The sequence below is a fragment of the Varroa destructor genome, unplaced genomic scaffold, assembly GCF_002443255.2.
Source record: "Varroa destructor unplaced genomic scaffold, Vdes_3.0 BEIS01000006.1, whole genome shotgun sequence".
Classification (NCBI taxonomy): Eukaryota; Metazoa; Arthropoda; class Arachnida; order Mesostigmata; family Varroidae; genus Varroa; species Varroa destructor.
The window spans coordinates 11,441,744-11,455,597 of record NW_019211459.1 but is presented as its reverse complement, the minus strand read 5'-3'; the positions used below and the strand labels follow the sequence as shown (position 1 = coordinate 11,455,597).

The 13,854-nt window shown below is 40.1% G+C and overlaps 1 protein-coding gene and 1 long non-coding RNA gene across 2 annotated transcripts in view; one reads left to right on the top strand and one right to left on the bottom strand.

The window, feature by feature from the left end:
• Nucleotides 1-13,854, top strand: part of LOC111252596 (stearoyl-CoA desaturase 5-like) — a 34,970-nt gene that overhangs the window by 1,290 nt on the left and 19,826 nt on the right. The window contains exons 3-7 of the mRNA XM_022810762.2: nt 93-270; nt 740-4,419; nt 11,637-11,730; nt 12,621-12,749; nt 13,697-13,772. Of these exons, the coding sequence (XP_022666497.1) occupies nt 4,406-4,419; nt 11,637-11,730; nt 12,621-12,749; nt 13,697-13,772 (313 nt within the window). The 5' untranslated portion in view covers nt 93-270; nt 740-4,405. The remainder of the gene's footprint in view (nt 1-92; nt 271-739; nt 4,420-11,636; nt 11,731-12,620; nt 12,750-13,696; nt 13,773-13,854) is intronic.
• The window catches only part of LOC147754855 (uncharacterized), a 39,889-nt gene that overhangs the window by 21,733 nt on the left and 4,302 nt on the right, over nt 1-13,854 (bottom strand). Inside the window, exons 4-5 of the long non-coding RNA XR_015329590.1 lie at nt 8,358-12,799; nt 1,224-1,291 (exon numbers count right to left, since the gene is read on the bottom strand). This is a non-coding gene — a long non-coding RNA (uncharacterized LOC147754855). The remainder of the gene's footprint in view (nt 1-1,223; nt 1,292-8,357; nt 12,800-13,854) is intronic.

Below are 13,854 nucleotides of genomic sequence, written 5' to 3'. Positions count from 1 at the left end.
GATAGGAAAGAGAATATATCTCGTAATCACTTCTCTAGCTCGGCGTTTTCATCCGGCCCGTATCAAGTCCGTTGACATGTCCGCATTGACAGGTCCGTCCAGCAATGATACCGAGGCTTGTTTTAGAAAAGGGAACGAAAAGTTGCTTTTAGCAAAACTGGATCAAACTAAATTTTACCGTAGACGAGAAATGGGTCAGACCGTGCTGCCCATTAGAGAGGGACCAGTCCAGAAAATGACGTCGGACAAGAAAGCGAGAAAAGCTACTGAGTGAGTTCGACCGCTTCGACGCTCGTGACGTAGATGTTTTATCGTTGATTCTCGCAAGCAAATAATCGATAACAAAATTACTTAGTAAAAACTACAGTACACTGCTTTTGTCCGGTTAATTTTTCTGAAATGTACCTCTACTACGTAGACAACAATGACCACTAAGTCTAGCACATAGCTTTTTTTTCTCTCATAAAGTTTTAAACTTGAATAAGTTTAATATTTCGTAGTTAACAGTAGTAGTTAGTGTGTCTCTAGTGAAATATAATATATGACGATTTCCATGTAAATGCTTTCATTCTAAAGTAGTCATTGTACTAATATATTTATATAGCATTAAGTACTAATGGGTAACTTTATTGATAATTTATAGAAATGTTTGCGTCGTTACAATGTCGTATATCGACATCATCAGCTAGGCTAAAGGTATCTTGATTTAACATTGAACATGTTTGGCATTAAATTGCAGGTCCTGGAACTTTACAGATGGCCTAAATATTTCAGTAGTGGACCCGATGATTTGCAACTGGAAGGATTCAGCGGCTCATATCTATCACACAACTAATTATAGACTGTCACTCGAATTGTGTTTCGAGATGAGAATAGAAATGCTTCATTTACCGGCTTAAAGAACTTGCAGAAGTTCTATTTATTACTATGGTGAACCTGATCTGAACATTTGGTTTTCTGTCAAGGAGGCAGCGATGCGACTACATCTAATAATGGACGCCTATGAACAACAAATCGCTAAGCGAAGGTTCTTCTGAAATTCGGCACATTCTGCATGCATTTAACTGCCGGCCAATGGCCATTAACTTACGTACGATTATTGGGGCCGACGCTCAACATTTCTCTAACCGAAGCTTGAGGACAACGACCAGGGTCTAGAGCCGAGGCTGACGCGTAAACTTTGTTCCAGGGTCATTGAAGGGAAATTGGTCGAGCCTACTTACCTGAGCTGATCCTACAATACCGAAAACAAGAGCCGGCACTTTCGGTTGGGTCGATCCGCGTATCTTGCCTGTTTTCAGATACGAATAGGAAAGTTGCTTAGGCAAAAACACACGGACAAACCACAAATTTACATGATAGCGAGCGTTTTCACGTAATCATGTAAAAAAGAAAAAGCTGATAAAGGCGGAAGTCGATTTTCTACGCACTATTAATTAATTAATTAAAAAAACTATTTGACTTTGTGTTGAATAATATTATTCTTAGTAGAACGTGTGAGGTCATATCTGTCTAGAGCAACACATCAGCCGTAACGATCAAGTTCAAAAAAAAGTTGACTAGAGAAGTCATTCAAGAGACGGGAAGATCCCGAATCAATTTCTGAAAATGCTTTTTGCCATAATGCCTGAATCATAGGATCTGATATCGCTTCGTATCATCAAGGAAGTTTAAAGGATGCTCTAACGTATAGAAGCACATATTAGCTTATAAGTAATAATTTTAGTAAATCTATATAAGACAAGTCAAAAGCTGGTAGTAATCTACAGGTATTTTCTTACCGTATATGGACAGAACTTACTCTTTTTGTATTACTGACGTTCCTAACAGGCTAGTACAGATAACTTATCGCTGTTGATACTGTTTGTCATTTATATTAGGCTCAGTTGAATGGCTAATTGGTATTTTCCAAGCGAGATATAGACCCGAACAAACCTTATGTAGACGAATGAATAGGATTGCTAGCAAGTAATAGCATTGATTTGGTTTGTCTCATTCGTATTTACACACGGGCTCGGCCCGCTGATGCTCGACAGTTATGACTACACACTCGAAACCCAAATACGGGTAGGCACCATAATCTGGTTCAGATCATTACATCGAATACACTTTCAAACCTGAAGAACACCTTTCACGCAACTCTTTCTTAATGGCCAACCATTGACTGTTAAATAACTTGAAACTGGCGTACGCTCTTGCTTTCGTATTCGTTACCAATTGTAACTACTGTGTTACAAAGTTAAGTGATAAAGTGGCGAGATCATTAACTTAATACGTTTAGATTTATACGCGCACACGATTATCCACGTTTCACCGTACGAGCAAGTCCGCGGAACAAATTTCCACCCTATTTAGAGGAAGAATTTCCCTTACGAGCGATGACGATTGGAGACTTGCGGGTGACCCCCCTACCGCCACTGAATCGACAAAGAAAGCAAGCTACTTCTTTCTTGTATCGAAAGTCAGTGGAAAGCTATCCTTCAGTCTGTAGCTAAACGTTTGCGTAGCTTTTCTAGCAATTATCAGTGGCAAATTACTCTCCCAATTTTTTTTTTACCAAACCTTCGAAAAATTGTTACCCTAAAGAACCCTTTCAATTGACTGTTTAACAACTACCTGATGGCCTGGCACCTCTAATCGTTGTGGGAGGTGAAGTATAATAATATTTTGAGGCATATATACCTGGACCCAGTATCCGACGCAGTAACAGAGCTATAACCATGCAGATACAGTAGCACTCATTCACATGAGAGAGAAAAAGTTCACCTAAACTTTTTGTTAAGAAAGTTGACGACATTGCCAAACAGTACAATTGGGCTATTAGATTTGAGGTTTAAAAAATGATTCCTAAAAAAACAAGCCTATTAAGGCCCGTGTTTCACTCGATTTCTCATAACAATTCGTTTCCAGACAAATTACTTATGGGATGCCAAATAAATCAAGCTCTCCATAGCTTTGATTTGGTTCGTGTTATACCATTTTTACACACACCTCTAGCATAACTTCGATGCGAATATGTGATACGAACCAGTTTTAAGTTGGACGTACGTCGTGGCCTACATTTCCGTGCTTTTTAACGATGTATAAGACACAGAGCGGCATCTACCGTTATTAGCTTACTAAAACGTTCCGCGGAATTACCAAGTTATAATACGTTTAATTAAATCGAATTATGACGCCGACACACACTAACATCTACATTTAACTGCTTGGACGCCTTAAGAAAATGTCGCGTGACACAAATAGCCGTAATTACTGATTGACAGTCCGCGTAGTCCAGTCACGTATGTCGATTCTGCATGTGCGTAAGTTCTTACTTGGACTTTATTACGTGATCCAAACGACCGTTCGGCCCAACGGAGTTGCCAACCTACAATGCGCGACAAGGGCGCGACAGGGTGTGTCAAGTGCGCTCGCGCGATTGCCAGGCCGGCAGATCGCAGTGAAGCAGTTAGCACGATTCTCCCACATTTCTCATTGCCTGGTGTGCAGGGGAAGAAATGAATGTTACAGGTAGCGATGCCGATTGACCATCGCACAGTGCGATGCGATGCAGGACGGGCAAAAGCTCGCGAACCTCGAAGCCATCTCTAGTGAGAATGGGACGGAAGATCTACGCTAGGCCGAGGATCTTTGCTGAACATTACCAGAAAGCGAAGTAAACATAAGGAAACGAAGAGAAGGGCAGAGGGAACAAAGCAATGGTTTAGGGGGGTTCAACAATAACAATCGGCGCTGTCCATAGAACGAGCTGGCGCTGAATACCGCAATGCCAATGACATCAAGGAGCAATGCCAACTAACGCTTTGCCGCTACTGCTACCGCTCCCATCGTGTGATCACGTGTTGCACGGGAAAGGGTCGAACCCCACTCAGTCGGTCTTTCTGCGTAACCAACATACGTGGACATAGCTGCAGAAAACTAAAAATGCATAGACACAACGAGTAGGATTGCACTGAAACCTCAGCCGTGTTGCAGAGAAAAAAGTCCGCTTCGACGATAGTCTTGTGTATACCGCTTTTGTGAGTGTCGTTGTCAATCGGTCTGCGAAGACGCGACGCATATCGTACAGAAAGAAAAAGCAGGCTCGAAAAAGGTGCCCCTCAAGCTTGTGTCGACTGTGAGGGCGGGGTGGTTTCGACCGCCAAATTTGAATTCGAAAGAGTGGTGGCACTCGTGGTGGTGAATGTGGTTCTAGTCAGGTACTGCTTGCCAGAAGCCCACGTTACAAACGAGAACGCTTTTTGATAGTGGATCAGGGAAGTGAGCTTATTGTGGATGTGAAGCGACAGTTATTTAGCAACAGTGGCGGTTACAGAGTGTACACCAAGCAACAAGTGAGCTGTTACGTGCAAGTTATTGATATTAATCTTCACTTGGAGTAATAATAGACCTGTGCGACAACATGTGTACCAGAAGGTAAGGGCTGCAGCACGGTAACTTCTATGTAAGCAATGGCTACCTGTTTAAAGATTAAGTACTTACATTAAACGAAAAGAATAATCAATAAACTCTTCATTTTTATTGATGAATTTTAAGGGAATATATTTTTGAACCAGCGACAGCAGTTTCTACATAAGGCTTTGTAACCCCTGAGATACGTTTGAAATTTTTATTCTGCGATTTCTCAAGTTAGTGGAAATTATGTCTGCCCTTGGGAAATTAGGAAGGCTTAGATTAATGCTCTGGCTGATCTCACGTCTCACGGCATATTTTGAAAATTTATTGGTGAATAAGAATAAATTTATTACGATTTCGATGCAAAAAGAGCATACCCATTAAAGGGAACAACTTATTATAATATTTGAAAGTAATAGCACTCCAACAGATGTGTAATATTTGCAATGGATTATTTGATTTCAACTTCGGGCTCAACGAATTGACAGGATAGATCGTTATAAAACGGCTTGAAGCTCTATGTCAAATTAAAAAAAAAAAAACGTTTTTTTTTCTTTATTACTATTATAATGAAATGACAGCCGAGCCAAATACTCATTTGCAAATGACAAGCTTCCGTCAGCATTCAAGACGGAACTTCCATAAATACGTTCTGTTTCGTGTGGCCAAGTGCCAAATTTGGCCGCAAAATTATCGAAAACCGCAACAGCGGGCCACTGAGAGACATTTCGGTGGGGAAAAATAAGTATGTTGAAGCGGTGTAAAGGCAGTCTCAGGGAACTTGTCCTACAACCTAAAGGTTGAGGCGTACGCGTTGCCACTGGTGGAGGATATTCCATACTATCTGGCTTAGAGTTTCACGTCAGTGTTTTTGTCTTCCGCCTAGCTAAAAAAAGGCCGCCAAATTTAAATGAAATCTTGAAATTGTTGTGTATGCCACGCGAACTTTAAAGACTGTCAACCCTCAAGGTTTCATTTCAAAGCGCGAGTCACGTGATTCGTTTAACAGGATCCGCACTTTACTGTCAACCAGCTAGATGGCCACATGATAAGGACTTGTTCTTATAGCTTGTTTTACCTACACATCTGTTTGTTTTCCCTATAGCTTCGTGTTTGTTCATTCGTGTATGTTTCACTATCTATATATCTACATATACGTGAGCTGGAACGCTTCTGTCGACCGGTATGACTCAGCACTGGGAGTTAATGGCTGTGCTTAGCAACGACAGCTGAGCTAAGATCGACAACCGTCTACTAGATCCATTTACCCAAAAAATGAGGGACGCTAAATGCACCAATTCATCATTGCTTGCTCACCGCGCGTACACAAGAGCGTTGAAAAGATAGCTTTCTATGATCACCAAAGCTGACGACAAGTTAATGATGTTGGTGTGGCGGACTACAGACTTCATTGCATCAGTCTATAAGTTTCGGCTGTTGCGGCCTGTTGTTGAGCAGGCCAGCACCACAGAGTGTTACTCACCCCGCAGACTTTACATCTTTTCAGCTTGAACCATTGCCGGACAGTGTTGAAGTCGGGAAAAGAGCAAGGCAGACGTCCACTATTGTAGTTAGATAAAGACACGTTACGTGACTCTAATGTGAATTCGGATAGAGACCAAACGACATAAGTGAAGATCGTCAGAGCTCGTCAGACTTTAGTTCTATGCGCCTCAAATACTGGATTGTGGATCTCTATAGTACCAATACGCTTTGAAGAGAGATACTTGTTAAGATACCTCCGCGCAACGCATCTTCAAATGTAATTACGTTCTTAAGCCATGAGGGATTTTTACTTTTGATATACTGATTAGTCCACATATTGGCTTGCTAGGTTTCCCATCTATGTGATTGCAGTTTCTAGAGGCTCGGTACAAACCGTCCTGAAACATCTCAAACAGTATTGGGTTTGAACAGCCGACAAGGTCCCAAGGTATATATAAGCGGTTCTTCTATTATACTAAGCTATCCTAATGCCAAACAACTCACTAATCTACCAAACAGAAAATTCATTGTCTAGTAAATATATAAATTTCCGCGTTAGATCTATCGTGATCATCTATCGCGATCTACCGATCAAACATAGAGAAAGCAGGATGAGTATCATTGCGTCAGGAAGTTGTCAACTATTGACTGATCATAACTGACCGTACTATAACAACTATCTAGAAACTGCCGCTAGGTTTTGTTTCAGACAGCTGAGGTCTCCCAGCACGAAACGCTGTGTTCGCTCGGCCTCAAACCCAGCCCACCCCACCCCACCCCACCCCACGTATTTCTAAATACAATCAGCAGATCTAGTCAAATAACTACCATTACATGGTAGATGTGTAACAGGTAAATAACAAAATGAATTTTAATATTTTTCATTTATTACAAGTGGTATAGGCTAATAAAAAGAACGCTTACTCCAAGTACTTTTACGCTAGACACAGTAGCAGCGTCACACAAGGACAAGCTTAACCGGACGATTCATGCGACATTAACTATATCATCGTAGGCCGTACAAAGTAGTGCATGGGCGCTGCAAGTACGGAAAAAACACTGCCTATTTACGAGGCACGCCGTTTAATGAGCGAAATATAGATATTTTCCGCACGACCGTATGTTCTTAATTGTATATATACGTGTATATATATATATATATATATATATATATATATATATATATATATATATATGATTTCAATACTTTGCACACAACCTACAGAGTTTCCTGCAATTTTATATGTGTAACTATTTAGGTAGCGTAATAGTCGGTGGTTCAGAATACATAGAAAAGGCGTACTTAGCTTTAACTAACGTTTGCCCCGTATTCAATAAACTTTATGTCGAGCCTGACGACCTTGTTTATACTCACTTCTACCATAATCAATAGAGTCTAACAAAAATCATAAGAATAGTGCTAAAGACAAGGACTCCTGTTCAATACCACTTACTGGATTGATTTGAGCATGCTAATTTTACTGTATTGCGTTTTATTTAGCAACAAATGCGTTGTTGGCATTATACAACACATGCCTAACATGTAGTCGCAGCGTAGGGCCTAGTATTTACGATAGCATTGCTTTGAAGAATAGCTTCACGCGGGTCGAACTCCAGCTGCTAACTATTGATAAGTACTACTCACAGTTGACCTGCCATGGGACGACTACTTTTAAAGAAACTATTATCAAGTATCAGTACATAAAGTGCGAGCACGCTATAAATCGCGCATGGTTTTCTTGAGAGATCTAGATTGAATACTCTGTATATGGTAACACAGGAACAATTGCTATCTCGGTTCATCAGCAGATGGAGCTTCATACATTTGTGTCTGGTTCTACTTTTTGTTTCCTTACAATCCCTGTGACGGGAATGATGATTTACCGTCTGCTTTGATAGATTTCCACATTTTAAATAGTTCGCGCACTCATTTTTTTCACTTCTGAGCATGCGCAACTCTCAAAGAACGAAAATAATTTAATAGACAATGACAGCGTCTCAACACATTTGCATTGAAGCTTACAAACAGAAGCTCAAAGAGTGAAGACATATAGCGCATGTTACGAAACATTCCGCAGAATAGGCGTTGTCGTATGGATTAGTGTATCTAGATAAAATTGATGAGATCACGATCGCTGGATGAAGTGTCCTGTTAATACCTACGAACGAAGTGTCTATATCTAATGAAGTATCAAGTAACTCATGGAGCAGAGGGCAATTTCAATAGAATACACAAGCAATCATTATTTCGATAAATACAGAAATATCATCTATGAAGCCTGTTAAGGGTTTACAGGGAGGGGTTGCAGATTGGAGGTTCGTGGAAAAGTTAGTATTTGTGCCAACAATATATATGAACGCTTGTTTTCCGTGAAATTAAATTTTCAATAGAATTTCTTAATGAAAAAACGAATTCAGCGTGACATTTCTGGCATATAGAACAATAAGTCATTCATGGCAAGCTAAAGACGTACCTCATGTCATGGCACAATGGCTGATTTTCACAGTGAATCGGTGATCCGGCGTTACTTTTTTTTAACCTTTGGTAACCGTTAGTCTTTCTCGCGGTATTGATGTATCCATATTTGTATAATTGAATCAATAGCGTTCTGCTCCAGCCACCGGTGCTGTCCAGGCCATTACCGGTTCACTGCAATTTTCCCACAATCCATATCTAATAAATCGGCTTGTCAAGTTAATGGAAGTTGCCATCGTCGAATCCCGATCTCACTTAGACCGTAGTATCTCGCACACATGCGTGTGGTGAACTAACTTATCGAAGGCAAGCAACATGACCTCGGTGTAGCTCGATGGCAACGAATTTGTTCGATCGATTATTGACAGTCAGCGCTATACCAACGCGGTCCAACCCACTGCCGTGTGTGACATCGCTGGGTAACAAATAACGGGTGGCCATTATCATGTTTGTAATGACCTTCATAGGAGAAAGCGTAGACAATTTATACAGTCGTTTAAGATTACGTATTCCAAAGCAGCTCTAACAACGAGCTAGGGAAAGTACAGTTCGGGACTGTTTACGTTTTGCTGTTGTTCTGTATTCGGTTCGCGTTAGCTCTACTGAATAGAATCGATGAAGGGTGCTCAGCTGAGCACAGATCGACTCCTATACAGATTCGCGCATGGCGGGAAGTGTCGCTGGGTCTGGGCGTAAATAGCGAAAGCCGTAAAAAGCGCGGCTCGAGGAGCAGCGGCGATTGTTCTTGGGTCAAGTGGGCCACACGAGCTAAGTCAGGTGAAGGAAGTGGCACTTAACGCATCTGCTAAAACGTCACTTTATGTCTATTGCTGAAATTTATGAATATTTTTATTCGGATGCAGTTTCCGCTTTTGTACCTTGTTGCATCGTAGATTTGCACGCCTGTACGAACTATTTAACGTTAACAATACACAATTAGAAATAATATTATTAACGTAAAGGTGTCACACAACAGATGACTGTTCATACCCGTTGTTCCTGTAGAGTAATGCCTGTTCTGCGAAGTGGACAAAAAACAGGCGCGAAATCGTCAATTTGGTTGTGAAATAATGTTTTCCACGAAATTTCACAAACTATAATCGTCGAATACGGCAGCCTTTACGTTTATTTCGGTCAGACGAGCGTCAGTTGACGTCGAATGATGGTCTTAAGAAATCGCCCTTCGTCGACTTTCGGGTATCTGCCTATTACGTATGAAAAAATGGCGTTGTCATATCATTTTCGCAATCATCCGCTATTGAAACATCGCACGTACGCCGAGAGCTACAGAGTGCGGCTAATCAGATTATGCGAAGTCCCTGTTTATCGTATACTATAATAATATCTAAAACGTATTTCGTTTTTCTTTAGCTCTTTTTTTCTTAGTTGAGCTGTTACGTTTATAACTTTAATGGGATTACCTCAGTAGCCGTATGCAGTGATCAAGGGTACGTCTACCACACGCTTGAATGGCGTCTGATGAAACGATGCCTGACGGCGATACCCGACGTAAAACTCAAAACATAAACGCCTGAATAACGTAAGCTAGTCCTACATACGTACGTTGTCTATTTTTTTCTGCCCACGAGTACGAATACATAACGATACTGTCCCGTTCTCAAACAGCGGTGTTTCGGCCTGTTCGTAGGTCGAGATAAACACACATTAAAACTATAGGAATATTGGGTGGAAGGACACACGCCTCGAACGAATTAAATCACCATTTGAAAAACCTTTTTTAGCATCGATGTTCAGAAAGGTAACGGCGCGACTCGATCTAAGAGGAGATTTCGCGACTGTTCCGGAATCCTGGAGAGTCCGAATACCGACATTTGACTCTGAAGAACTTGCTTTGGTAGCTTCAGTTTTCGAGGCTTTTAGTGGACAAGATTAATTGTCATTGCATGCAAGATTTGCAGGTTATGCATCCAAATGATCACACTGAAGTGCCTAATGCGGACTATCTGAGATGTCCTGATCGATTGTATTGTTAAAGGCCGAAATGATTTGTGTGCATTTTTTCACCAGCAGCTTCCTTCCATGTGGCAGCCGAAAGACTCTTCAATGTCATAGATCGAACCGCATCGTACGTACTTGAACTTAGATCGTCAGTTGTTTGCTAGTTACGTAAGGGGCGGAAGAGGGGCGAATTCTATTATGTATAAAATATGGGTATTAGCGTTGACGTCTAGCAGAAACGAGATTGATAATTGTATTGTCTATTCAGACACAGGCGTTCAACGACTATCGCTTCAACTTACTTCGAAATGATATGTTTCAGTCTGTTAGACAGGTATAATCACGACCGTATGTATAGTAAGACTCTATCAATTAGTGTTAAGATGGATAGAATGTACGAACGCGCTTACAGCAAAAACTTTGAGAGTTGTACGGCGTATCATTTAGTTTAAATAATGCTCTATCGTCTACACTGGAAACTATATAAGACTATATATAACTTTCTTGTATGTAGAGCCCACGAAATAATCGAGCAGTAAAAATTCTTAATAATACGGCGAGCTATTTGAGTCAATAAGCGAAATTAAAAAACATAGATTGATAAATGCTCCTAGGCATGTCTTCATCCAGTTCTCGCTGTCGTGGTGAAAGGGGCCGATCAACGATAAACCCAGCAGACGCCATAGCTGGAAATCCAGGAGCGGCTTGTTCAAGTGTTTCCCTATTTTACAAACGGCTTATTCAGGTTAAAGTACGAATGAAAAGCAATAGGAATAGACAATTCAGCTGCATGACCCAGATTTCGATTTTAGATAGTTTCATTCGTAATGATATATATATATATATATTCATATGTATTTGTTTCAAATAAATGAAGCCATATATATAAGATGGAAATAGATGCAACTGCCATAAATCACACAGTGATTGATCCGAAGGATTTGGACGTTGTTCAAAACAGTTTGCTGTCTCAACGTTGCCGCAGAATATCCCTGATCGCTTCAGAAATCGGCTAGCTAAAACATTATAACTTGTTTTTTCAGTCTGCACAGTTTTCATGTCGTGTTCAGGTTCAGTTTCCGCAATGTACATGGTTGTAGGAGCTGATTCATTGGGGAACAATTCCAACTGGCTAACTTTTCTAATTACTCGAACGTATTTTAGAAAATAGTTGCGAGAACTGACCACTATGGCTATTTGTAGAAAAACTTTATTGATTCCAAGTTGAAACACCCGCTCCAGCCTTAGAGACATTTGTCATTTACTTTTATATATCACACTATTGAATAATAACTTTAGAAGTTATGCTTGTTTTCAGTGCGAACAGACAACTGAGCGTGGAGCCGTGTAAACGGAAAGTCGGTATATTCGTGTCTCGAGAATCTTCAATTCAGGATATCGACGACATTGAGGTATCTCTCATTAGCTTCTTCTTCTAATCATTTTTCTCTTCCAAGGATATCAGCCAGCAAGTTTCGAAGGTAAAAAGAAAAGTTTTTTTTAAAAAAAAAAAAAGAAGAATATCTCTTATATCAAATGCTGATGTCCCATACTAATTATGCTTCCGTAGCGGATCGTATCTTGTATTGTTCATTAATGTTACACTTCTTTTAGCCGTAAGGTGTGCAGAGTTTGGCATTAAAGCGTTTCGAATTAATGATTCAAGCCGTCATGAAAAAAGACAGTTATATATATATATATAAAGTTTTCCCCCTTTTTTAACCTTCTAATCATTAACCTGTGTATGTACACAAGGTTACGAGTTGTCATCTGTTGGCTAGAATGCCTGCATCGGTCGGATGATATCCCATCGTAGTTTACCAGCTGTTAGAAAAATGTGTTTTTTTTTTTCGGAAAAAATACGAGTGTCAAGAAATTGTTTGTATCATTAGATGGCACTATCAGTGTCAATATACAGCCATAAATGGCCACTCGCTCTAACGGTGTTAATAAGGGGTATATGATGCGTCTGACTGTAGGGCCATTCATGTTATAGTGACCGAACAGTGTGATAATTATATGACTGCAAATTAAACTATATCAACGTTAAGACTGGCGCCCTATAAGCTTCCTTATGACTTTATATAACTTTCAGGTCAAACATAATACTCCCATGCTAGTAGACGTCGCCATGTTGATTTCTAAAAACATCATGTAGAAACAAGGATTGGCGGGCTTAAAGTCGCAAGGATGCGCATATTAACAACGGGATTATTTTATACATTTCTTTACATACATTCCGGCCGTTAGTAGTGCACACTTCCATTTGACACTGTCCCAACCTTTTACTCCTCAAATTAAGGTTCAAAAGGTTGGAGAGCGCGTAGAGCGGCTATTGATAGATGCGCTTGAAAAAGCTGAAGAACTCTGGGCTTCGACTGGCATCACCACCGTGAAACTCTCCGAGCTTCTCTACAGAAATATACTCAAGGTAATCTCAACAAGAACAGCTAGATCAATAGAGAAAATGTTTTTTTTTTTCTGGAAGGAAAACACACATACAAAGCAATTGGTGTTTTTAGTTAACTTTTCGCGTCAGTCGTGTTAATTTGAAGTAACGCTAATCGAAATGAATAAGCGCTTCGGTTTGTAGTGGCTTCAGTAAAAAAAACCCCAGCAATTTGAAAAGACGTACATTTACGTCGACTTCACAGCACATAGTCTAAGGAAACTACGTGACCACATCTATTTGCGACGTGATGGCTCGAAACGTAGCGTCAAAGGTTACGATAGCAGTATTTGTATGCATGCGTCAAATATGATCACCTGTACGGCTTTTAACCAACTTATCATCATATCTAAATGAGAACCAAGTATGTTTCTAAATCTCTACTGATTAGGGCGCTGGACCTATAATATAACTTTAAAGGTTAGCCAGCGCGAAAGTTTCTTTCTTGCAAATAGCGTATTCTTGCGGTGCAGCCATGGGATTTCTATGATTCAGCTTCTATTAAAATTATTATTCATTTCGTTGCAAAATGAGCACAACAGGAAAAAGGAAATATTATAGAAGGATGCGCAAAACCGTTAACAAACACATAAATAGAAAAACAACAATTACACATCCTGTTCATAACCGAAAAAGAGGCGAATACTTCACCGCCATCACTCACACCGATCGTTTAGATCGAAGTTATGGATATATCATGATACTAATGCCAGGCGGTGCTTCTTGCTTTTGTTCAAGTATCTAAAAAATTACAGTTTCTGCCGAAGTTACTGCACGGAGAGATACTGTCGGAAGTCCTATAATTTAGCACGAGAAATTAAATTACGTAGTTGTTTATTACCCCTTCCCCAATACGCACTAATTGTCTCTATCGATCATTATTAGCAGTCAGAAACAATAAAAGTAATCAGTGAAACTTCTGTTTGCAGGTGGGATTGTTACATCTGTTAGCGCTCTATGGGCTTTTGTATATACCTTATATGAAATGGGAGACCGCGGCATGGTGTAAGTTTCTTTACTATTTAGAGATATTTTACTTCTAGAAGTTTTTACCATAACCGCTGTGGACTCTAGTTAAGGGAAAAAA